General features: G+C 42.4%; 1 protein-coding gene across 1 annotated transcript in view; it reads right to left on the bottom strand.

The window, feature by feature from the left end:
• OXSR1 (oxidative stress responsive kinase 1) overlaps nt 1-21756 on the bottom strand; it is a 91947-nt gene extending 70191 nt beyond the window's left edge. The window contains exons 1-2 of the mRNA XM_004033859.5: nt 21029-21756; nt 3827-3939 (exon numbers count right to left, since the gene is read on the bottom strand). Coding sequence (XP_004033907.2) covers nt 3827-3939; nt 21029-21098 — 183 coding nt within the window. The 5' untranslated portion in view covers nt 21099-21756. The remainder of the gene's footprint in view (nt 1-3826; nt 3940-21028) is intronic.
• Between the last annotated feature and the right edge of the window lie 2893 nt (nt 21757-24649).

The following is a 24649-nucleotide window of genomic DNA, read 5'->3' as shown; positions in this document are numbered from 1 at the left end:
AAGATGAACAATAACAAGTATTGGTAAGGATATAGAGAAACTGAAAAGCTCATATATTGCTGGTGGGAATGTAAAATGGTACGGCTACTTTGGAAAATAGCTTGGCAGTTTTTCAAAAAGTTAAACACAGAGTTACCATATTACCCAGCAATTCCACTCTTAGGTATATACTCAAGATAATAAAACACAAATGTACATATGAAGACTTGCACACAGATGTTCATCACTATATTACTGATAAAAGCCAAGAAGTAGAAACAGCCCAAATGCCCAACAACTGATGAAAGGACAAACAATATGTGGTATATCTATATAATGGACTGTTATTCACCAATAAAAAAGGAAAAAAGAACTGATACATGCTACAATATGGATGAACTTTGGAAACATGCTAAATGAAAGCCAGACACAAAAGGCCACATATTGTATGAACCTATTTATATGAAATGTCCAGAATAGGCAAATCTATGCAGACAGACAGTAGATTAGTGATTGCCTAGGGCTGAGGGGAGGAAAGAATAAAGAATGAGTGGTCATGGGTATGGAGTTTCTTTTTGGGGTGATAGTGGTGATGGTTGCACAACTTTGCGAATATACTAAAAATCATAGCATTATATATTTTTAAAGGGTAGATTTATGATACATGAATTTTATATCAATAAAGCTGTTATGTTTTAAAAAGTATTATAAAACTAAACTTCCTAAAACTCAGTTCTAATGAAGTCACTTCCCTTTAAAAGAAAAATCTTCAAAGACACTTGCCTCTATTTCTGTAGCTAATCAATATTTCCTATCAAATAAAATCCTAATTTTTTCACTTATTATTTCTTCTTTATGGTTTCTAGGCTGTCTACTATTCTTTCCTGATTTTAAACCCCTGCCAAGCAGACTTGCTATCTATGCCTGTTTAAAGTCTACACAGCCCTGGTGGCCCAGGCCACAAACATTTCCACAAAGTCCTCCATTTTCGCAATTAGAAGCTCTCTTCCTCCCCTTTCTTTCAAATGACTTTTTTTTTTTTTTTTGAGACAGGGCCTCACTCTGTGTCACCCAGGCTGGCGTGCAGTGGCATGAACGTGACTCACTGCAGCATCAACATCCTGGGCTCAAGCAATCTTCCCACCTCAGCCTCCCAAGTAGCTGCAATAACAGGCACATACCACCATGCCGAGCTAATTTTTTATTTTTCATTTTAGAGACGTGGTCTCACCATGTTGCCCCGGCTAACCTCGAACTCCTAGCCTCAAGTGATCCTCCTGCCTCAGCCTCCCAAAGTGCTGGGATTACAGGCGTGAGCAACCGCCCCTAGCAGCAGGTTCTTAAATATTGGATTTTATTTTAAATCTTGCATTATATAAGTTTTGTGCTGTTTCTTGTTTGTTTTTTGAGACAGAGTCTTGCTCTGTCACCCAAGCTGGAGTGCAGTGGCACAATCTTGGCCCACTGCAACCTCTGCCTCCCAGGTTCAAGTGATTCTTGTGCCTTGGCCTCCTGAGTAACTGGAATTACAGGCGTGCACCACCACACTCAACTAATTTTTTCTTGTTTTAATAGAGACAGGGTTTTGCCATGTTGGCCAAGCTGGTCTCAAACTCCTTGGCTCAAGGAGTTTGGAAGGCTTTGGCCTTCCAAAGTGGTGGGATTACAGGTGTAAGCCACTGTGCCTGGCCCTGTGCAGAGTTTTTACTTAGTTTGTTATAACTGTGATTTGGATTTATCCATGTTGGTGTTGCCTATGGTTGTCTTTGTGTCGCTTTAGTGAGAGATTTCCAAATGGATTTAAATGTAATGAAGACAAATTCTGTCGAATTATATAGTTATATGTGTAAGTCGTATTCAATTTTTTTTTCGGAGATGGAGTCTTACTCTGTTGCCCAGGCTGGAATGCAATGGTGCGATCAATGTTCAAGCAATGGTAGGAGAATTGCTTGAACCTGGGAGGCGGAGGACAGAGTGAGCCGAGATCGCGCCACTGCATTCCAGCCTGGGAGACAGAGCGAGACTCCATCTCAAAGAAAACCAAAAAAAAAAAAAAAAAAAAAGAAATGTTCTTTCTACTTTTGAACTAAGATTATAATCATTTTGTTAGTACTATACTAAGCAGACAATAATAGACTTAAGTCAGAAAGACCTGATTTTTAATCCAGACTCTATCACTTATTATATGATTTACTTCCTTCATCTAGAAAACAGCTACTACTTAGCTCATGGAGATGTGTGTGAGGTTAAAGTACACTGAAGTACCTAGCACTGAAAGATGTTTGCTATTATCATCGAGTGAACTTAAGTTATTTAAACTTTGAGCCTCAGCTTAATCATGAAGCAGTAAATAATAAGACTTTCATTCATTTTACTCTATCCTTATGGATTAACTAACTGGCAAATTATAGGTCTTCATACTGGACTTCCCAAATTCTAGTCTTAATATGTAGGTTAAAATTGTTGTTTTTCTTTAACAGAATTAGTTCGCAGTTTATCGACTTCTTTTATCATCACTGCAGTTCAAGTGTCCAAATGGTGCTCTAAAGTATTATGGTATGTATCAATCCAAGATCTTAAAATAAGATTTCGATCAGCATTTCCTTCGAAGTATGCATTCTCTCACCAAAGATGGCTCAAGATCATTCCAGTAGCCCACTCCTTCAGCTCCTGCTCGTACATTACCAATTCCTAAAGAAATACATTTGTCTCGTCCATCTCATATATAATTATATATTATGCAATATATAATTCCATTACCTCTTTTTCTTTAATTCCAATTATTCCCTAATACTCAGTACAGACACCACCAGAAATAAAATACAATTTGGGACAGTGAAAAAAACTTCTGGATGGGCAGGTCACTCCAGTTCTAATACCCCACCTTTCTAGCACTAGCTGTATATGCTCTTAAAGAAATTACTTAATAAAGTAACAATATTAGTTCACATTTGTATGGCAGTTTAGAGTCTTCAAATACTGTATCATTTGAGCCTCAAAAAAAACCTCAAAAGGTATCCAAAGCAAGTATTATTATTTTCATTAAGCCAAAGAAACTGAAAATTTTGAAACAATAATAAGTAATTTTAAAAACTGATTTCCCTTGCTGAGCACTTACTATATACTTAAAACTATTCTGGGTAGCACAATGCATAAAAGAAATACAATACAATCCCTGTATGGTTACATTTTAATGTCACAGAACATTCTTACAGCTATTGCTTGGGACTTCCCTTTCTTCTTCCTTTCCCTAGCCTTTGAAGAAGCTAATGCTGCTTGGGGGTCATTCTATCTCTTGTCTTATATCCAGCATTAGAATGATAAAAGGCCAGAGCCTTTCAAAGGATATTCCACTTGACCCAGGAATCACAATTCCATGGTATTATTTTAAGGGAATAGAGAAGCAAGCATTGTTTATAACAATAAAAAAGAGGAAACAAAGTAATTAGCAAATATCATAGTTAATAAAGCGTGGTCTATTCAACAGAATACTATAAACACACTGTAAATGATACTGATCCATATTTACAGACACAGAAAAAGTTCTATGACAAATTATTATATGAAAAGAGCAAGTATCTGACCACATTATCATAAAAATACAAATATATTCAAATGTTCACTCTGAAAGGTTACATATTAAATGTTAGTCTCAGAGTAAGAATATTATAACTGATTTTTTTCTACTTATCCAGACTTTATAAATTTTACAATGAATATTATTTATTAATGAAGAAATCATAAACTTTTTTTAAAAAGAAACAAATCAAAAACTTCAAGTTATTTCCCATTGTAATGTGAATATATGAGTATATCTCTCCATTTCAGAAGTATAAGATGTGCATACCAGGAGTTCATCCATGCTAGTTTGACATTTCTCAAGGTTTATCCGTTTGATTGCCACTTTCTCCTTTTTAGGGGCACAATAAGCTGCCTGGACTACAGCAGTTGCTCCACTCCCTAAAAACAAATACATAAAAGAGTAAATAAGTAGATGGATATATAAAAACATGACATTTCTAATTCCCATACAATTTAAACATGAGTAATCCTTATCTTGTTCCTACAGCGCATAACAGATACAGAAAAATGCTCTAAAGAGTGTCAGTTAAAACAAAAGCCTCAACCATTTCATATGTACTGCCAATAAATACCAGTGCAAAAAAAAATGTCAAAACTGCTAGTATTCCAGTTCCAGGATACAATGGCATAGGCTCACATTTCCTCACTCCTCTCCTCCAAATACAATTAAATAGCCTAAAAATAATTCAACAAACAATCATAAGAGGGCTCTGAAAGGTAGAAAGAGAGAGGTAGACTAGTTAGGGATCTCAAGACTTCAAGAAAACACCACAGTAAGTTCACTGGGTTTTCCCTTTATCTCCCAAATATCCCAGACTGGACACCAGAGAGGCTTGTAAACTGGAATGAACACCACAAATGGATGGATAAGGCAGATAAAAACAAATAAATAAATGAGAAAACTCTGCTCTCTCTGGCCAACAGTCTATGAAAGGGGCAGCTCAGCAGAGACCTAGCGGAGAGATACATTTTCCAGTCCCCATCCAGGACAGTGGTGAACCCAGTCCTCCCCAGCATCAGCAGGGTCTCCACACTATGCCTGAAACAGTAGCAGGCCAGATTCTCCACAGCGCCAGCCAGGTGTCTACCCCACACATGTGGCAATGTCAAGCCAATCTGCCCTTAGCAGCAGCAAAGCCAGGGCCCCACATCCACAGGTCAGCCCAGGCAGCTGCAGAGATAGAACGGGAGTTCTAGAGGTGCCAGAAGAATAAAACAGAAAAAAAATAGCATTCCAAGAGATCTGAAAACTGAATTACCATAGGATTACAGCTCACAAAAGTAGGACAAGAGCTATACACTAAACTTAAATAGGGTAACTACCTATTAAAAGAGAAGAATTAAGTAGGATCAAGAGTCTCAGCCAGGTGCAGTGGCATGCACCTGTAATCCTAGCTAATCAGGAGGCTGAAGCAAGAGGATCATCTAAGGCCAGGAGTTAGAGACCAGCCTGGGAAACATAGCAAGACCCTGTCTCATTAAAGAAAAACAAAACAAAAAAAAGTCTCCTAACATAATAACCTAAATGTCCAAGGTACAATAAAAAAAAAATGACATGTCATACCAAGAACCAGGAAAAGCACACGTGAATGAGAAAAGAAAAAAGACGACCGCACGATCATACTGATGCCAACACCAAGATAAATCAGATGTTGGAATTATCTGAAAAGAATTTTAAAGCAGCCGTCATAAAAGTGCTTCTACAAACGACTACAAAATCTTTTGAAACAGGCTAGGCATGGTGGCTCACGCCTGTAATCCCAGCACTTTGGGAGGCAGGCGGATCACGAGGTCAGGAGATCGAGACCATCCTGGCCAACATGGTAAAACCCCATCTCTACTAAAAATACAAAAATTAGCTGGGTGTGGTGGTGCGTGCCTGTACTCCCAGCTACTCGGGAGGCTGAGGCACGAGAATGACTTGAACCTGGGAGGCGGAGGTTGCAGTGAGCTGAGATTGTGCCATTGCACTCCAGCCTGGGTGACAGAGTGAGACACTGTCTCAAAAAAAAAAAAAAAAAAAACTTTTGAAACAAATAAAAAACAGAAAATCTCAGCAAAGAAGCAGAACTTACTTTTTAAAGTACCACATGGAAATTATACAACTGAAACATACAATTATCAAAATAAAACATTTGCTGGACAGACTCAATAGCAGAGTGGAAATGACAGAAGATAAATTTGGTGAACTTGAAGACAAGATTAACAGTTTGCTCTATCTAAACAACAGAGAGAAAACAGACTAGGGGAAAAAAAAAAGAACAAAGCCTTAGGGAATGGTGGGATAATGATAAAAGATCTAAAATCCATGCATTAGGTAGAATAACGGGCCTCCCAAAAATGTACATCTTAATCCCCAAAGCCTGTGAATGTCACCATATGTGGCAAAAAAGGACTTGCAGATGTTAAGGATCTTGAGATGGGAAGATTATCCCAAATTGTCTGGGTGGGCCCAATGTAATCATAAGGGACCTCGTAAGTGAAAGAGGGAAGCAGGAGGGTCAGTCAGAGGAGATGAGACAATGGAAGTAGCCAGAGTTATAGCCAGGCACAGTGGCTCATGCCTATAATCCCAGCACTTTGGGAGGCCAAGGTGAGCAGATCGCCTGAGTCCAGAAGTTCAAGACCAGCCTGGGCGACATGGCAAAACCCTGTCTCTACAAAAAATACAAAAATTAGCTGGGCGTGGTGGTGTGCACTTATAGTCCTAGCTACTTGGGAGGCTGAGGCGGGAGATCATTTGAGCCTGGGAGGCAGAGGTTGCAGTGAGCCAAGAACACGCCACTGCACTCCAGCCTGGGAGACACAGTGATACTCTGTCTCAAAAAAAAAAAAAAAAAAAAAAGTTGGAGCTATACGGACATGAGCCAGGGAGCAAATACTGACACATGCCTAAAAACACTGTTTGCATTATGAAAACATACTAAGGGATGCCAGGCACAAAAGTCTATATATAGTATGATTCCAATCATATGAAATACCAAGATTATAAAAATCCATTGAAGCAGAAAGTAGATTAGTGGTTACCAGGGTCTGAAGAGGGAGAAATGGGGAGTACAGCTAATAAGTACAGTTGACCCATGAACAATGTGAACTTGAACTGCATGAGTCCACTTAGATAAAGATTTTTTCCGCCAGGAACAGTGTTTCACGCCTGTAATCCCAGCACTTTAGGCGGCTGAGGCCGGCGGATCACTTGAAACCAGAGTTCGAGACCAGGCTGGCCAACATGGAGAAACCCTGCCTCTACTAAAAATACAAAAATCAGGCTGGGCGCAGTGGTTCACGCCTGTAATCCTAACACTTTGGGAAGCCAAGGTGGGCAGATCACAGGGGGTCAGGAGATCAACACCATCTGGCCAACATAGTGAAACCCTGTCTCTACTAAAAATACAAAAATTAGCCGGGCATGGTGGCACGCGCCTGTAGTCCCTGCTACTTGGGAGGGTGAAGCAGGAGAATCACTTGAACCCGGAAGGTGGAGGTTACAGTGAGCTGAGATTGCGCCACTTTCCTCCAGCCTGGGCAACAGAGCAAGACTCTATTTTGGGAAAAAAAAAAAAAAAAGATTATTTCCAATCAAATGCAGATGGAAAATACAGTATTCACAGGATAAGAAACTCACATATATGGAGGGCTGACTTTTCACACAATGAGGGTTCTGCAGGACTAACTGCAGGACTTGAGTATGCATGAATTTGGGTATACTTGAGTGTGCATGAATTTGGGAGTCCTGGAACCAGTCCCCCACATATACTGAGGGACAACTGTACATTGTTTCTTTTGGAGTTATGAAAACATTCTGGAATTAATGGTGATGGCTGTACAACTCTGTAAGTATGCTGAATTGTACACTTTAAAAGGATAAATTTTATGGTGTGTGAATTATATCCCAAGAAAGCTGTTATAGGCCAGAAATAATGACTCACGCCTGTAGTCCTAACACTTTGGGAGGCCAAGGCGGGAGGACTGCTTGAGTCCAGGAATTCGAGACCCGCATGGGCAACATGGCAAGACCCTGTCTATGAAAAATAAAACAATTAGCCAGGCCAGGGCGGGAGCTCATGTCTGTAATCCCAGCACTTTGGGAGGCCAAGGTGGATGGATCGCTTGAGCCCAAGAGTTCAAGATCAGCCTGGGCAACATAGTGGGACTCCGTCCCTACAAAAATACAAAATTTAGCCAGGCGTGATGGCACACATGTGTAGTCCCAGCTACTAGGGAGGCTGAGGTAGGAGGATCGCTTGAGCCTGGGAGGTTGAGGCTGCAGTGAGCTGTGGTCATGCCACTGCACTCCAGCCTGGATGACAAAGCAGGACCCTGTCTCAAAAAAAAAAAAAAAAAAAAAGCCAGGTGTGGTGGTGCACGTCTGTAGTCCCACCTAGTATGGAGCCTGAGGCGGGGAGGATCACTTGAGCCTGTTAGTTTGAGGCTGCAGTGGGCCATGATCACACCACTGCACTCCAGCCTGAATGACAGAGAGAGACCCCATCTCAAAAGTAAAAGAAAATAAAATAAAGCTGTTTTTTAAAAATCCTTTCAAGTGTGCCAACACATTTCTAATACTAATGTGCTGCAAACATTAAAAATTTAACATGAGGCTGGGTATGGTGGCTCATGCCTATAGACCTAGCACTTCAGGAGGTCATGGCAGGCAGATCACTGGAGCTCAGGAGTTTGAGACCAGCCTGGGCCACATGGCGAAACCTCATCTCTACAAAAAATACAAAAAAAAAAAAAAAAAAATATATATATATATATATATATATAGCTGGATATGGTGATGCAGGCCTGCAGTCCCAGCTACTTGGGAGGCTGAGGCAGGAGAATCGCTTGAACCCAGGAGGCAGAGGTTGTAATGAGCCGAGACCACCCCACCACACTCCGCCTGGGTGACAGAGCAAGACTCTGTATCCAAAATAAAAAATATACATATATGATTTACACATATAACTATATAATTCGACAAAATTTGTTACATTTAAATCCATTTGAAAATCTCTCAATAAACACAACCATAGGCAACACCAACATGGATAAATACAACCATACATACAACACCAACATGAATAAATCCAAATCACAGTTCTGACAAACTAAGTAAAAACTCTGCACGGGGCTGGGCACGGTGGCTCACACCTGTAATCCCAGCACTTTGGGAGGCCGAGGTGGGCAGGTCACTTGAGCCAAGGAGTTCGAGACCAGCCTGGCCAACATGGCGAATCCCTGTCTCTATTAAAACAATACAAAAATTAGCTGGGTGTCGTCACACACATCTGTAATCCCCGTTACTCAGGAGGCCGAGACACAAGAATTGCTTGAAGCTGGGAGGCAGAGGTTGCAGTGAGCTGAGATTGCACCACTGCCCTCCAGCCTGGGCAACAGAACAAGGCTCTGTCTCAAAAACCAAACAAACAAGTAATGGCACAAAACTCACATAATGCAAAATTTAAAATAAAACCCAATATTTAAGAACACACTTCTGGGGGTCGTGGCTCACATGTGTAATCTCAGCACTTTGGGAAGCTGAGGCAGGAGGATCATTTGGGGCCAGGAGTTCAAGACCAGCCTGGGCAACATGGCAAGACCCCGTCTCTAAAATGAAAAATAAAAAAATTAGCCAGGCATGGTGGTGCACACCTGTAGTCCCAGCTACTGGGGAGGCTGAGGTGGGAAGATTGCTTGGGCCCAGGAGGTCAATGCTGCAGTGAGCCATGTTCACACCACTGCACTCCAGCCTGGGTGACAGAGTGAGACCTTGCCTAAAAAAACAAAAAAAGAAAGAAAGAGAACGAAAGAAAGGAAATCAAAAAGAAAAGAACATATTTAGCATTCAGTAACATCATCCCCTAGTGTACATAAACAATTCTGACAACAGTTTAGGAACATTAACTTATTACTTGATAAAAATCATTCAACAGGCTACTATTGAAATAGTTTGCAGTTGATCTGCTTCTTGGCTGAGCTCCCTTTGTTATGTGTGTAAGACAGAGAGACAGAATGGTAGTGCTTGCCATTAAGTTCCCTCCCTCTCACATCCCATCCTCTCTTAATTATTTCTGCATAGAAGCCCTGAAGAAAGTTTAACTGCTTTCTCTTGCCTTCAGTGAGAGGCCACTGGCTGACTCTTGGAAACACCAGAGAATAGGAGAAGGAAGCTAATCATGCTGGTCACAAATCTACAAGAAAGGCATTTCTTAAGTCACAGGAGACATAACATGGCCTCTGCAAGGTACCTTTGGTCCCAGATAACAGACATCTTCTAATATGCAGATGTGTTCACTGATTCTTTACAGTATTTTTACAAATGTACTATCCAGTGGTGTTCTTTTTAACCAGTATTAGTTCTCAAAGCAGCTATTCTACCCCTGGATAATCTAATACTGATTGATTTATCTTATATACATAAAACCTGAAATATATTAATAGCATGTCCTATGTAAACCAAAACCATGCTGGGGTTAAAAATGTAGATAAAGAAATGTTTGATTTTAACTTTAGTTATTATTTTCTAGTCATCAGTAAACACAGAATCAATTTCACTAATAACAAAACACCAAACATATGTATTATCAATCATAATTGTTTAGATACTAAAGTATCTTTCTTTCACTCAAAGATTCATTCACTTAATGAACAAATCTTCTCATGAGCAAGATATTATGCTCTGGTGTGATTTAACAAATGGTCAAATGACAAGATGCTAATGTTTCCCACACCCATTGATAAAAAGGGACTTGCAGGCTCCAGTTCTTCTATGCTAACAGTCACTTTCATCCATCTTCATATTATCTTCCCAAAACAAATGTCAAAATAATCTTCAGCAATTGAAAAATATTTTAAGGTTCTAACATAGAAGATTATGGTAATGCGGTAAAAACTCACTACTTTCAACAGTAATTCAGAATAATCAATGACGTTCTCTCATTAGAAAAAAATTTACTTCACAGAAAATAGCAATTAATAATGTAAATAAGATATGGAAGAATATCTAGAAGTTTTATCATAATTATTTTAACTATTCACCAATATTTTGCAATAATCTAATAATATAGAAGGATTAGAGATACAAATAAAAAATATTTCATCTCTTCTTCAAAGCAGGGTTCCTTAATACAGTTGTTTAACCATTTACTGGGTTTACCATCATTTTTCTTGATGTAAATAGGATCAAATAGAAAATATCAGTATACACTGCACATAACAAAAACAAAAGTTATTTGTAAAACTGTTACTTCAGTATAAATATTCATACATACGGGTAAAAGGTATCTGTTAGGAATGGTTTAGTCTGCTATAATAGGATGCTTTAGAAAAAAAAATTTTTTTAAAGAACAAAAGGAATGGTTTAGTCAAAGTGTGATAGCTACTTCCCTAATGCCCTCGACTAAGCATTGGCCTAATCTGAATACCAACACCATGGAAAATTTAAAACAATTTGCAATAAAACATCCTAATTCAGCCTTTCACTACTTCACATTGGCACGCCTCCTCAATGCCCCATCCTACATCCTCACTTCTTCCACTCTTCTTCTGTCCTCTCTTAGTTCTTTAACTGCAACCAACGTTAGCCTACGTCACACAGCAGAATAAATTAATGTGCAGAAAATATGGATGAAACTTCTCCTTAAATCTTTCAAACTGGGTAACTCTACTTCTTGAGACAGAGAAGGATCTGCCCAAGCATGAGCAGGACTAAGAAAAAATTTCAGTTTCTCTCCATTTTACTAAACTTAGAAATTTAAGAGAGAGAACGTAGGGCCGGGCATTGTGGCTCCCACCTGTAGTCTCAGCGCTTTGGGAGGCCAAGACAGGCAGATCACTTGAGCTGAGAAGTTTGAGACCAGCCTGGCCAACACGGTAAAACCCCGTCTCTACAAAAAAATACAAAAATTAGCCGGGTGTGGTGGCACACGCCTGTAGTCCCAGCTACTTGGGAGGCTAAGGTGGGAGGATGGCTTGAACCTGGGAGGGAGAGGTGAGCCATGATCATACTGCTGCACTCCAGCCTGGGCAACAGAGCGAGACCCCACCTCAAAAATAAATTTTTTTAAAAAGAGAGAGATAATGTAAAAGTAGATATTCCTGTCAGGAAAAAACGAATGAAATGAATCAAATCAAATGAACACATTTTCTCCTAAATTGTGCCCAGCCATCACTATAATAGGCTTATAGTCTAAAGATTTTAAAGTATATTTTAGTAAGGTTTTGCATTCACTAAAGAAAAGCACTAGCCCAGGCTGTTTGTTTTGAAAGATGACTAAAGTATTGTCACCTGAACCACACAAAACATAAGAATTTACAATTTTGTTAACCCCTTTTCTAAATAAGGTCTCTTGTCAGAGTCATGTTGAAAATTAACTGGCAAAACATCTGTAAGAATAGTCATCATCATAAAAATCATGCTATTCTCTCCATACAAAGATGAAAATAAAGACACTACCATATGCTTCAAGTAATTATTCAAGCAGCCTGATGGTTTTGCAATGAATCATCACTCGCTCTCCTGTTCACTCTGGTGATCTCCCATCTGAGCGGATGGCAACTCCATTCTTCCAGACGCTCTAGCCAAAAATCTTGGAATCATCTTATCTTCCCTTTCTCTCACATCTAATCCAACAGCAAATCCTCCTAACTTCAAAAAATAGGCTATATCCAGAATCTGACCACTTCTCACCATCTCCGCTACTACTTCTCTCCCCTGGATAACCTCCTTCCACCCTTGTGCCCTTATAAAACTATTCTTCATATTGCAGCCTGAGGTGTTTGTTTGTTTGTTTGTTTTTGAGACAGTGTCTCATTCTGTCACCCAGGCTGGAGTGCAGTGGCGCCATCTCGGCTCACTGCAACTTCTGTCACTCGGGTTCAAGCGATTCTCATGCCTCAACCTCCCGAGTAGCTGGGATTACAGACATGCACCACCAAACCCAGCTAATTTTTGTATTTTTAGTAGAGATGGGGTTTCACCGTGTTGGCCAGGCTGGTCTCAAACTCCTGGCCTCATGTGATCCACCCGCCTCCGCTTCCCAAAGTGCTGGGATTACAGGTGAGGCACCTCGCCCAGCCTGCAGCCTGAGTTTTAAAACGTTAAGTCAGGTCATGTTAAATCTCTGTTCAAAACCCTGCAATGATTTTCAGTCTTACTCAAAGCAAAAGCCAAGTTCCTACAACGACTTACAACCTGACAATCAGGACCAAGCATCCATACCACCTTACCTTTCACCTCTTCACCTTACCTCTTCACCTATCTGTCTCTTCACCTTCTGATTTACTCTGCTCTAGCTGCCCTCAACTCAAACCTCCTTAGCATTCCTTAATCACATTAGCATGCTTCTGCTTCAGAACCTTTGCTCTTGTTGTCCTCTGCTTGGAACAAACTTCCTGCAGATAACCACATCATTCACTTCTTCACCTTCTTCGGGTCTTTCCTCAACTGTCACCTTCTCAGTGAGGTTTTCCCTGACCTAAGACTGAAACCCCACCTCCACCCCTAGCAGTCCCTAACCCCTTTCCCTGCTTTTTCTTCTTTAGAGTTTCTAGATTATAAACTCTGTGAAAGCAGGCATTTTTTGTGTTTGCTTCATTGTTTTATCTCCAGCATCCAGAACAGTGCCTGGCACTTAACAGGAGCTCAATAAATATTTGCTGAATGAATTAATCACATAGTGGGGTATATTTTCAAGGAAAAAAAATCTTGTTTGGGGCAGAACACACACAGAAATAGCCCAGTCTTCATGGGTGTTATTTCATCATTACCATCATGTACATTAACATTCACTGAGCATCCATTCTGTGCGCCAAGTCTATGCTGAGCACTTTCTTTACTTACATTTCTTCTTTTCATCTAATCATTACAATAATCCCATGCGATAGGTATTCATGGTCTTACAAGGCAATGTAAGTAAAGCAATGTAACTAAGGTAAAACTTAGGTCATACAGTTAGTTAGGCAGAGTAGGGCCTAGAAATAAGAACTACCTGAGTTTCAACACTATGCTCTTAATTGGTAGGCAACTACCTCTTCAGATTAAAGCTAACATTTATTAACTGATTACTATGCATCAGGTTAAATTATTTACTTGCAATACCCTATTTGACTATTTTCATTTAAAAAAAAAATGAGGCCAATATTCTTAGTTGCTTAGCAAACATACAACTTCCCCTTCTTTAGTAAGAGAATCCTGACCTATTTTGTTTGAAGTAATAATGTGTCCAGCTAAAGCTTCATTTCGCAGTCTCCCTTGCAAATGACCAAATTATACAGTTCTGGCCAGTAAAATAGAAGTGGAAGTCACTGAGTAAGGCATCCAGGAAAGAAAGCCTTTTAAAAGAGAACCAACTCAGCTGTCATGTGTCTTTGTCCTTTTGCCATATTCTTCTGGACTAGAACACAAGCATGAGTCTAGAGGTGGAACAACCATCTTCCAACTATGAGAAGGAGAGTCACCTGCTAAGTGTGGTCGCATGAAAAAACTAGGAGCCTGGGTGCCTGACAGCACCTAGGCTGCCACCTCCAGTCTTCTTGTTATATAAGGGGGAAAAAGGATTTTATTAAGCCACTACTATTTCCATTTTCCCCACATGCAGAGAAATGTAAGCCCTATTTGATACAACACTATAAGGTTGTTGGCCCAATGCTGGCCTCATAGAAAATGTCACCTTAGCTGAGTCTCCCAATCAATGGAAAAATACACTATTAAGCACCACTCTATTGAAAGCACGAAGTCCTTCACATTTATGGAGGCGCTAAAGGTAAGGCCCTGGAATCTGTATTCGAAAACCACAACTTTAAACTCAAAATGTGTGGCTAGTAAACAATTAATGAAAATAAAAAGAAGGGAAAGTCAAGAATAGAAATATATTGCACTGCCTTCAAAGTGTCAAAGCTAGGTGAATCACACCTTAAACCTAGTATGAAGTTTTCAATTTTCTAGTCTGAGGTAAATAGTAAATACTTATTGAGAATTTTCAAGATGCAGGGCAATAAAACCTAACTGGCACAGCCCTCTCTGCCATCATATTGTATTATTAGCAATATCATGGTGACGGTCCTTACAGTTATACTACGATGTCCAACATAAATCCCTAAATCCATCTAAACCTGAATGAGGCCTGGACTAAGAAAAAAAAGATGCGAAAATAAAATAAATGCAATAATGTTCCAATAAGCATTAAAAACAGATTCAAAATATTTTAAGTGTCACAAGATTTCACATCACATAGTATTTCATATTTCATGGCAATATCAAAAATTGGGAAATATGAGGACAAGGGGAAGGGTAAAAAAAAGTCAGAGATAATAAAAACTATCATTTTATACAAGCTAAACACTTCCCACAAATAATTACACTCAATCTATATAACAGCCCCAGTGACATAGGTACTATCCTCCCCACTATACAGACAAAAAGCTGACACGGAAACTAATCATATAATTTGTCTAAGATCACATAACTAGTAAGAGGCAATGTCAGGATTTGAATCTGGGTCAGTCTAACCCCAAAGCCCAAATTTTTACAGCTGCTTCAACACATGCCAAATACAGTATAACACATGCTCAGAAATTCTAATCTAAGACTAAGGGCTCAAAAATACTGAAAGATCAATGATTAATTGTGAGAATGATACTAACATCTTTTACACATAATCATACTTAAAGAACTTCAAATCTTGCCAAAGCATGCTTAAGGTGATACAATTCTTTAAAAAAAAAAAAAAAAAAGTCCTTTGAATTTTCAATCTATAGGCTTTTAATATGTTCCTAAGAGGAGATTCTGTTCTCTGCAGGATTTTACCAGAAAGATGAAGAACAAAACAGAATGTGAGAAACAATCCCATAAATAGTATACTGCTAAGAAGCAAATGTGAAAAAAATTACAGTTCAAATAACGTTACAGTTCAAATAAATGTATGTGTTTTGATGCAGATGACACCATTACACTGATTTCTCTAGAATACAATCCTTTGAAAACAAAATTTAAATGATCCCAAACCCTTTTTTCTAGATTTTAATCGTGTTTCCTGAAAAAGTTGAGTGTAATCTGAAATCACAAAGATTCATCATTTTGAAGACTATAGCTTATTATAAAATACTATGTAACAAACATTTTGGTATGGAAGCAAAGTTAGAATAAGAATACAATGCTTTACTGAAACTTGCTACTTGTACTAGGCTGTAGCTCAAAGAAAAAAAATTTTTTTCTCCCTGTTGGGAAAATGGAGAGAGGCTGTCAGGAGCAGACTGGAAGGACGTGACAGGTGTGGAACATCCATCAGATTTTTTTCACTCTAAGGATAGATACTTCCCTTGGCCAGGCACAGTGCTTCATACCTGTAAATCCCAATACTTTAGGAGGCTAAGGTGGGAGGATCACTTGAGCCCAGAAGTAGAGACCAGCCTGGACAACATATGAGACCCTGTCTCTACAAAAAAATAAAACAATGAGGTGGGCATGGTGGCACGTGCCTGTAGTCCAGCTACTGGGGAGGCCGAGGCAAGAGGATCACTCGAGCCATGAGTTCGTACAGTGAGACAGTGAGCTGTGATTACATTCCAGCCTGGGTGACAGAGTGAGACCCTTCTCAGAAAAAAGCAGGGGAGATAATTCCCTTAATCTGTGAGACAATGACTCCCACCTTCCAGTTTATATCCAAGAACCAATCAATGTAGATACAGGAACAAGGATCCCGAATTAGGCTACAGGAGACACAGATGCCAGTACTGGCTCTGCCTCTAATTAGCTATATGGCTTTAGGCAGTCATTTTACCTTTCTGTCTCTGTGTCTTCAACTGTAAAACAAGGTGGTTCACCTTACTTCACACCATACACAAAAATTAACTCAGTATGTATCAGAGGCTTAAATGCAAGAGCTAAAACTAACACTTAAAAAAAAACAGGAAAAAAAAATCTTCACAATGTTGGGTTAGTAAAGATTTCTTAGATACAACACCAAAAGCAAAATCAATAAAAGAAAAAAATGATAAACATCAAAATTCAAAACTTTTGTACTTTAAAAGACTCCATTAAGAAAATGAAAGAGGCCAGGCGCAGGGGCTCACACCTGTAACCCCAACACTTTGGGAGGCCTATGCAGGCAGATCATCTGAGGTCAGGAGTTCGAGACCAGCCTGGCCAACATGGTGAAACCCAGTCTCTACTAAAAATACAAAAACTTAGCCTGGCGTGGTGGCACGCACGTGTAATCCCACCTACTCGGGAGGCTGAGACAGGAGAATTGCTTGAACCCAGGAAGCGGAGGTTGCAGTGAGCCAAGATCATGCCACTGCACTCCAGCCTGGGCAACAGAGTAAGACTCCAACTCAAAAAAAATAATAATAATAAAATTAAAGAAGGCTAAGCGCAGTGGCTCACGCCTGTAATCCTAGCACTTTGGAAGGCTGAGGCAGGCGGATCGCTTGAGTGATCAGGAATTTGAGACCATCCTGGGAAATGTGGCGAAACCCAGTTTCTACAAAAAACACAAAAATTAGCCAAACGTGGTGGCATGTACCTGTAGTCCCAGCTACCTGGGAGGCAGGGGTGGGAGGATCACTTGAGCCCAGGAGGTGGAGTGAGCTCTGATCATGCCACTGCACTCCACCCTAGGTGACAGAGTAAGACTCTGTCTCAAAACAAAAAAAAAAAAAAGAAAGAAAGAAAATGAGAAGAAAAAAAAAACTACAGACAGGAAAATATTTAAATTAAATCATATATCAGATGAACGACACATACCCAGAATGAATACACATACAAACACACATACACACACTTCTATAACTCAAAAAAAAAAAAAAAAAAAAAACGAACAGCCAGGCGCAGTGGCTCACCCCTGTAATCCCAGCACTTTGGGAGGCCAAGGCAGGCGGATCACCTGAGGTCAGGAGTTTGAGACCAGCCTGCCCAACATGGTGAAACCCCATCATTACTAAAAACACAAAAATTAGCTGGGCATGGTGGCAGGCACCTATAACCCCAGCTACTCAGGAGGCTGAGGCAGGAGAGTTGCTTGAACTCAAGAGGCAGAGGTTGCAGTGAGCCGAGATGGCACCACTGCACCCCAGCCTGGGCAACAGAGCAAGACTCCATCTCAAAAAAAAAAAAAAAACAAAAAACCAATGGGCAGTCCAAGTGGACAAAAGATTTGAATAGATATTTCACCAAAGAAGATCCATGAAAGCCTAATAAATAAGGACATGAAAGGATGTTCATCATCATTAGTCATTAGGGCAATGCAAATCAAAACCACAATGAGATACCACTTCATAGTCACTAGGATGGTTACACGCAAAAAGACAACAAATGTAGAGAAACAAGAACTCTTATAATTATTAGTAGGAACATAAAATCGTACAGTTACTTTGAAAATCAGTTTGGCAGTTTCTTAAACAGTTGAATTTGCGATATAACCCAGCAATTCCACTCCTGGGTATACATCCAAGAAAAATGAAACATATTCATGGGATGACTTGATGTGAATACTCAAAGCAGCCTTGTTCCAAACAGCCAAAAAGCAGAAACAATCCAATGCCCATTAACTGGTATCCAATAAAAAGGAACCATGTACTACATGGCAGATGGATGAACCTCGAAAAGCATTATGGAAAGTAAAAGAAGCCAAACACAAAGGACCACATATTATATGATTACATTTACATAAAATGTCCAGAAAGGACAAATCTATAGAGACAGAAAGTATATTTGTGATTGCCTGGGGCTGGGAGTGGGAACAGGGAGTGACTGCAAATGGACATGAGGCATCTTTCTGGAATGATGGAAATGTTCTAAAATTGGATTGTGGTGATGACTGAACAATTATGTAAATTTACTAAAAGATTATTGAATTGTACATTTTAATCAGGTAAATCTTATGGTACGTAAATTATATCTCAAAATTGTTTTTTTAAATGAAAAAATATTTATGCTAAGTGAAAGAAACCAAACATGAAAGACCACATGTTATATGATCCCATTTATACAAATGTCCAAAAAAGGCAAGTCTATAGAGACAAAAAGTAGATTTGTGGTTGTCTAAGGCTCGAGGTAGAAAAAGGGATTAACTGTAAGAAAGCAAAAGAGATCTCATGGGGATGATGGAAATATTCTAAAACTGGATTATGGTGATAGTTGTACGACACAGGGAATTTACTAAAAACCACTAAATGTTACACTTAAAATGGGTGAATTTTATATTAAATTATACCTCAGTAAAGTTGTTTTAAATCTATGAAAGATGGTCAAATCACATTGGAGTTCCTAACCTTTTAAAAACCATGGACCACTTTGTGAATGTGAGGAACACTAACCCTATCCAGAAGACTGAGAGACTCCCTTTTGCCCACTCACAGACATCCTATGGGTCTGAGGACACCAAATAAACAAATCACGAAATCTCTAGCGCCTTTGCAACTCTGAAATTCTCTGCCACCTTAACAGCAAAGGCTTTGAGAATGACTACAACCATCCTCTTCACCCTAGAAAGATGGACACACTACCAGAAAAAAAAAAAACAAAAAAAACTCTCCTTTTAAAATGATGATAGGGAACCTCCTCTTTACTTCTCTGACATCATTTTGGAATCTTCCATTTAATCCTTTCCTTCAATATGAAACTCTGACTGGGGGAACCAGAAGCAATCAGTCCAGACCAGGAACTAGCTGTCTTTAGAACCAACGAATACATGTCAAAGACCCAATATGTAGCAAGGACACAGGCCCATGAAGTGGCTTAAGCAAAGATGTGATGTCTTTATTTACTCCGAGTTGTTTTGTTTTGTTTTTGTTTTTCCTATACAAACCAATATTGCTTTAAGCCCAGATTGTCTTAAAACAAAAGGCAAGTAAAGTAAAAACTAAAATTATTTCACGAAGTTCTTTTTAAACCCACAGTGAAATAAACACTGACACCCCCAAGGCAGCTAGGAAGTCTTCAGTTGGTCTTTGTTATAAAACTAATTTTAGGGCAGGATGCTGGCAAAGTAGATAATTCGCCTTCCTCCAATACACAGGTGTCTGCTCATGTCCGTTGGATTGAGCCTGTATAGCTAAACCCACCCCCTTTTGATTTCCAAGGTCACTGGGTTATTGTTGTCCAACAAATACTCCCCTCATCCCCAGTCCCCAGCCTCCTCCCAATCCCTAGGCTTCTGTGAGAATTACAATCTATGTTTGTGCAAGTTTTGGTCTCTGCCAACTGGTATTCCTGGACCCCCTTCAAATCTTTTCACACACCAGCCCAATTTATCGGATCACGTCAAGGCACTATTTGAGGGCCTCCAGTGATACTTAAAATTCCAAAATCTGTACCAAAGCTGAGAAGATCCCTAAGATCTGGCTCCTCCCTTCCCTCTCTATCCTTGCCAGCCTTCCTTCAGGTCCTAAAACAAATCAAGCTCTTCCCTTACTCAAGGCCACTGCATCTCTATATCCCTCTGTAAGGAAAAATCTTCCCGAGGCTCTTAATCCTCACTTCTCATGCTTCAGGGCTCAACTGAAATGTCATCGCCTCAGAAAAAGAATTTTCCTTGAAATCACCCTAAGTAGATCTCCAGGTTATTCTCTATCAGAACATCTTGTTTATCTCCTTCATGGCACTTGCCAAAGCCTCTTCAATTTTTTTGTTTTTTTTTTTTTGAGTCGGAGTCAGGCTTTGTCGCCCAGGCTGGAGTGCAGTGGCGCGATCTCGGCTCACTGCAAGCTCCGCCTCCCGGGTTCAAGGATGCTTCTGCCTCAGCCTCCCGAGTAGCTGGGATTACAGGCGCGCACCACCACACCCAACTAATTTTTGTATTTTTAGTAGAGGCGGGGTTTCACCATATTGGCCAGGCTGGTCTCGAACTCCCGACCTCCTAATCCGCCCGCCTCGGCCTCCCAAAGTGCTGGGATTACAGGCGTGAGCCACCACGCCCAGCCCTTCTTACTTGTTTTGTCTTATTTAATGTCTACCTCCCCGACTGGAAAGTCAGTTGGAAGGAGTCATAAGTTGGGTCTCGGTTGCTCAGCGCCGTTCCTGCAGCTTCACCTGGAGGATCCCCAGCTCGCCCCAGCACGGATGGAGGAAAAACTAAAGCTCCCTATCTATCCCACAATCCCAGAAATCGATGGCTGTGCCCACTTCAAGATCCCATTTCTCACACAGCCTCGGAAAGGCCTGTCCCACACCTGCACTTTCTTTCTCTATAAGACACATGGGTCGCTCCTGTCCACACATTTGAGAATCCTGTACACAAATCTCTCCTGAGCCCCCTCAAGCCTCACCCCACCCCACGCCACCTCACAGGCGCGCGCCTCAAAACCCCCTTCCCGTCTCACACGCGCTCCTCGACACAAGCGTCCTACAAGCCCGCAGCCCCGCAAGCGCCCCACGAATTCCTATGAGGGCTGCGCTCCCCGAGCTCCCGCAGCTCCCCACGTTCCCGCGTCCCCCGCCGCCCAGCGCCGCGCCTCCCCCCTCCGCAGCGCCTGCTCTCACCGATCACCTCCTGCAGCTCGTAATCGTCTCTGTTGATGGACCAGGGCAGAGCGCTCGAGTCCTCGGACATGACGGCGGCAGCGGCTCGCGGTCCTCCCTCAAACTCGCTGACCTCGCTCGTCTCCTCGCCGCGCGTCTCCCCACCCCCAACAGCCGCCGCCGCCGCCGCGCCCCCACCAATCGTCTCGGAACAGCCACGGGTCGGACGGCGCCGGGGTGCGGGGTCACCGCGCGGCAGAGCAGCGGGGGCTCAGAGCTCCGGCGGACCTCGCCTCCTGCTCCTCCGAGTCCGGCACTGCCCGGCCCAGCCCACGTCCTGTCCTCGGCCTCCGCAGCAGCAGCGACAGAAGCTTTGCCTGGGCCCAGCCCCTCTGTCCCGCCCTCCACCCCAGCCCCACGCACGGGCCAAACTTTCCCTTCTTCCTCCACCTGCCGACACGCAGCGCGCTGACGTCACCGCGCTGGTCACCCCCCCCCCCCCACCTCGGGCCCGCCTCCGGCCGCCATCTCCAGTGTGGCTGGATGTAAAGTGAGCGAGCTAGAAACCCGAGAAGGTGGGAGTTGGCGGTGAAAGGGAAGAAGTGCTTAGGTAGAGATTCATCGAAGGCATCGAAAAGCCATAGGAGAGCCTCAAGTAGCACAGAGGCAGTAGCCACACTAAGCATGGCGACCAAAGGGCGGCAAAGTAGAAGGGGCAGAGCCACTTCTAGCGCCTGGGGCACGCTGCTGTCTCCGTCGTCGCATTCATTGGTTTGTTTGAGAAGGAATCAGAAAAGCAATGGGTGTGGGTAGACGTCAGTCATAAATTGGTCCCGCCTCCACGCTTTTAGCGCGCTTCTCCGTGCTAGGGCTGCAGCCCTTCAAGAGCTCCGTTACCGCGCTCGTCTTACCACTTCCTCTGGAGTAGCGTCACGGCGTAACCGTCACACCCTCGAGACGTGCAAAAGGCTCTACAGGGTGTGGAGAAACCCTGAGGGAGCGGCTGGGTGGGGTAGCCTTTGGGTGTGGACCACTGCCAACTAGGATAAAAGGCCTTGGGCCACTGGTCGGAGTGAAACTGGAAGTTTGCCTGGTGACATTTTTTTCAAGGCGGACGTTCTCTCTAACGCTTGTCGCGGCGCTGTCTCTCGCTGGTCCACCCCGCACTGGGTGGGTTCTGTCCATTCGCAGCTTTAGATCTGAAGCTCAAATAAGCACCTGCCTTGAGGGCCTCGGGAGGTTGTCTTTCTTCCCCCCGGACAGGGCTTGGGGTATTAAACAAGTGAGATCGACCCACGGATTTGGGGGTTGCACGGGCGTTGGCTTTTGTCGCCCCCACTGAACAGTTTTCTCAGTTTGACTACGTAGGGCCGTTAGAGAAATTAGCGAGCTGAAGACTGAACACGCTTGGTAAATTCCATTTTAAAAAATAATGAGCATCCAACAGGGATAGGGGTAGGTGCGAAACTGTTCTAGGTTGGACACCTTTCAGTCCAACGGCAGTCATTAAGGAAGAGACCTTAGGCCGGGTGCGGTGGCTCACGCCTGTAATCCCAACACTTTGGGAGGCAGAGGCGGGCGGACCACCTGAGGTCAGGAGTTCGAGACCATCCTGACCAACATGGTGAAACTCCCTCGCTAATAAAATACAGAAAATTCGCTGGGCGTGGTGACGGGCGCCTGTAATCCCAGCTACTAGGGAGGCTGAAGCAGGAGGCGAAGGTTGCAGTGACCCGAGAGCATGCCACTGCACTCCAGTCTGGGCAACAGACGGAGACACCGTCTCAGAAAAAGGAAGAGACCTTCGCCTAGGCCCAGCTGAGACGGAGCAGGGACCCCTTTTAGGGCCTGCAGGCCCCCAACCATGGAAATAAAGGAAAATCTTGAGTTACTTCAAGAGAAATTCCCGGCACTTAGATAGCCTTGAAAAGTTAATGAACCCCTTGATAAGCAAGAGGGCAATAATAACTTTAAACAATAGCCAAAGAAACTAAAATAACTGGATGTTTGGTTCCCTATAAAAACTAAAGATAACATCAACACATGTCCCTGAGTTGTTTTTTAGAAACCCAGACCCCCACCAAATGGATCTGCTGGCACATAGACCTCAGAGAATGGGGAGCTAAGGACTGAACTCTGACTGGTGGTTTGTTTTTTCTCTAAGTTTCTTCTTCCTGAAGAAGGTCATGCCCACAAGCTGTAGCTAACATTCTTTTCTACTGATCCGAAATTTTTAGACAAAGCTTCACCTCTTGTATCAATCGCAAATCAGAAAATCTTTGAATCCATCTATGACCTGTGGGCTCCTGCTTGGAGATGTCCCGCCTTTTTAGGGCAAACCAATGTATAACCTCTGTGTATTGATTTATGACTTTACCTGTAACTTCTTTTCTGAAATTACCCCTATCTTTAAGAATGCTTGGCCGGGCGCGGTGGCTCACGCCTGTAATCCCAGCACTTTGGGAGGCCGAGGCGGGCGGATCACGAGCTCAGGAGATAGAGACTGTCCTGGCTAACAGGGTGAAACCCCGTCTCTACTAAAAATACAAATAAAAATTAGCCGGGCGAGGTTGCGGGCGCCTGTAGTCCCAGCTACTGGGGAGGCTGAGGCAGGAAATCGCTTGAACACAGGAGGCGGAGCTTGCAGTGAGCCGAGATCGCACCACTGCACTCCAGCCTGGGCGACAGAGCCAGACTCCGTCTCAAAAAAAAAAAAAAAAATTAAAAGAATCCTTTCCTGCAGCCGGGCCGGTGGCTTATGCCTGTAATCCTAGCACTTTGGGAGGCCGAGGCGGGTGGATTGCCTGCGTTCAGGAGTTCTAGACCAGTCTGGGCAACGCGGTGAAACCACGTCTCTACTAAAAAATACAAAAAATTAGCCGGGCATGGCGGCGCGCGCCTGTAGTCCCGGCTATCCCGGAGGCTGAGGCAGGAGAATGGCTTGAACCCAGGAAGTGGAAGTTGCCGTGAACCTTAATCGCGCCACTGCACTCCAGACTGGGCGACAGAGCCAGACTCCATCTCCAAAAAAAAAAAAAAAAAATCCTTTCCTGCAAGCCATGGGAAGTTCAGGTTTTGTTTTGTTTTGTTTTGTTTTGGAGATGGAGTCTCGCTCTGTCGCCCAGGCTGGAGTGCAGTGGCATGATCTCGGCTCACTGCAACCTCCTCATCCCAGGTTCAAGCGATTCTCCTGCCTCAGCCTCCCCAGTAGCTGGGACTACAGGCGCGCGCCACCATGCCCAGCTAATTTTTGTATTTTTAGGAGAGACGGGGGTTTCACCACATTGGCCAGGCTTGTCTCGAACTCCTGACCTTGTGATTCACCCATCTCGGCTTCCCAAAGTGCTGAGATTACAGGTGTGAGCCACCGTGCCCAGCTTTTTTTTTTTTTTTTTTTTTTTTTGAGACAGAGTCTCACTCTGTCACCCAGGCCAGAGTGCAGTGGCGTGATCTCGGCTCACTGCAACCTCTGCCTCCCGGGTTCAAGCGATTTTCCTGCCTCAGCCTCCTGAGTAGCTGGGATTACAGGCGCCTGCCACCACGCCTGGTTAATTTTTGTATTTTTAGTAGAGAGGGGGTTTCACTGTGTTGGTCAGGCTGGGGAAGTTTAGGTCCCCAGTATATATTTCATAAGTTAATGAA

The sequence above is a fragment of the Gorilla gorilla genome, chromosome 2 (assembly GCF_029281585.2).
Source record: "Gorilla gorilla gorilla isolate KB3781 chromosome 2, NHGRI_mGorGor1-v2.1_pri, whole genome shotgun sequence".
In the NCBI taxonomy this organism is placed as follows: domain Eukaryota; kingdom Metazoa; phylum Chordata; class Mammalia; order Primates; family Hominidae; genus Gorilla; species Gorilla gorilla.
Note: the sequence above shows the minus strand (reverse complement) of the source record. Positions and strands in the feature narration are given on the sequence as shown.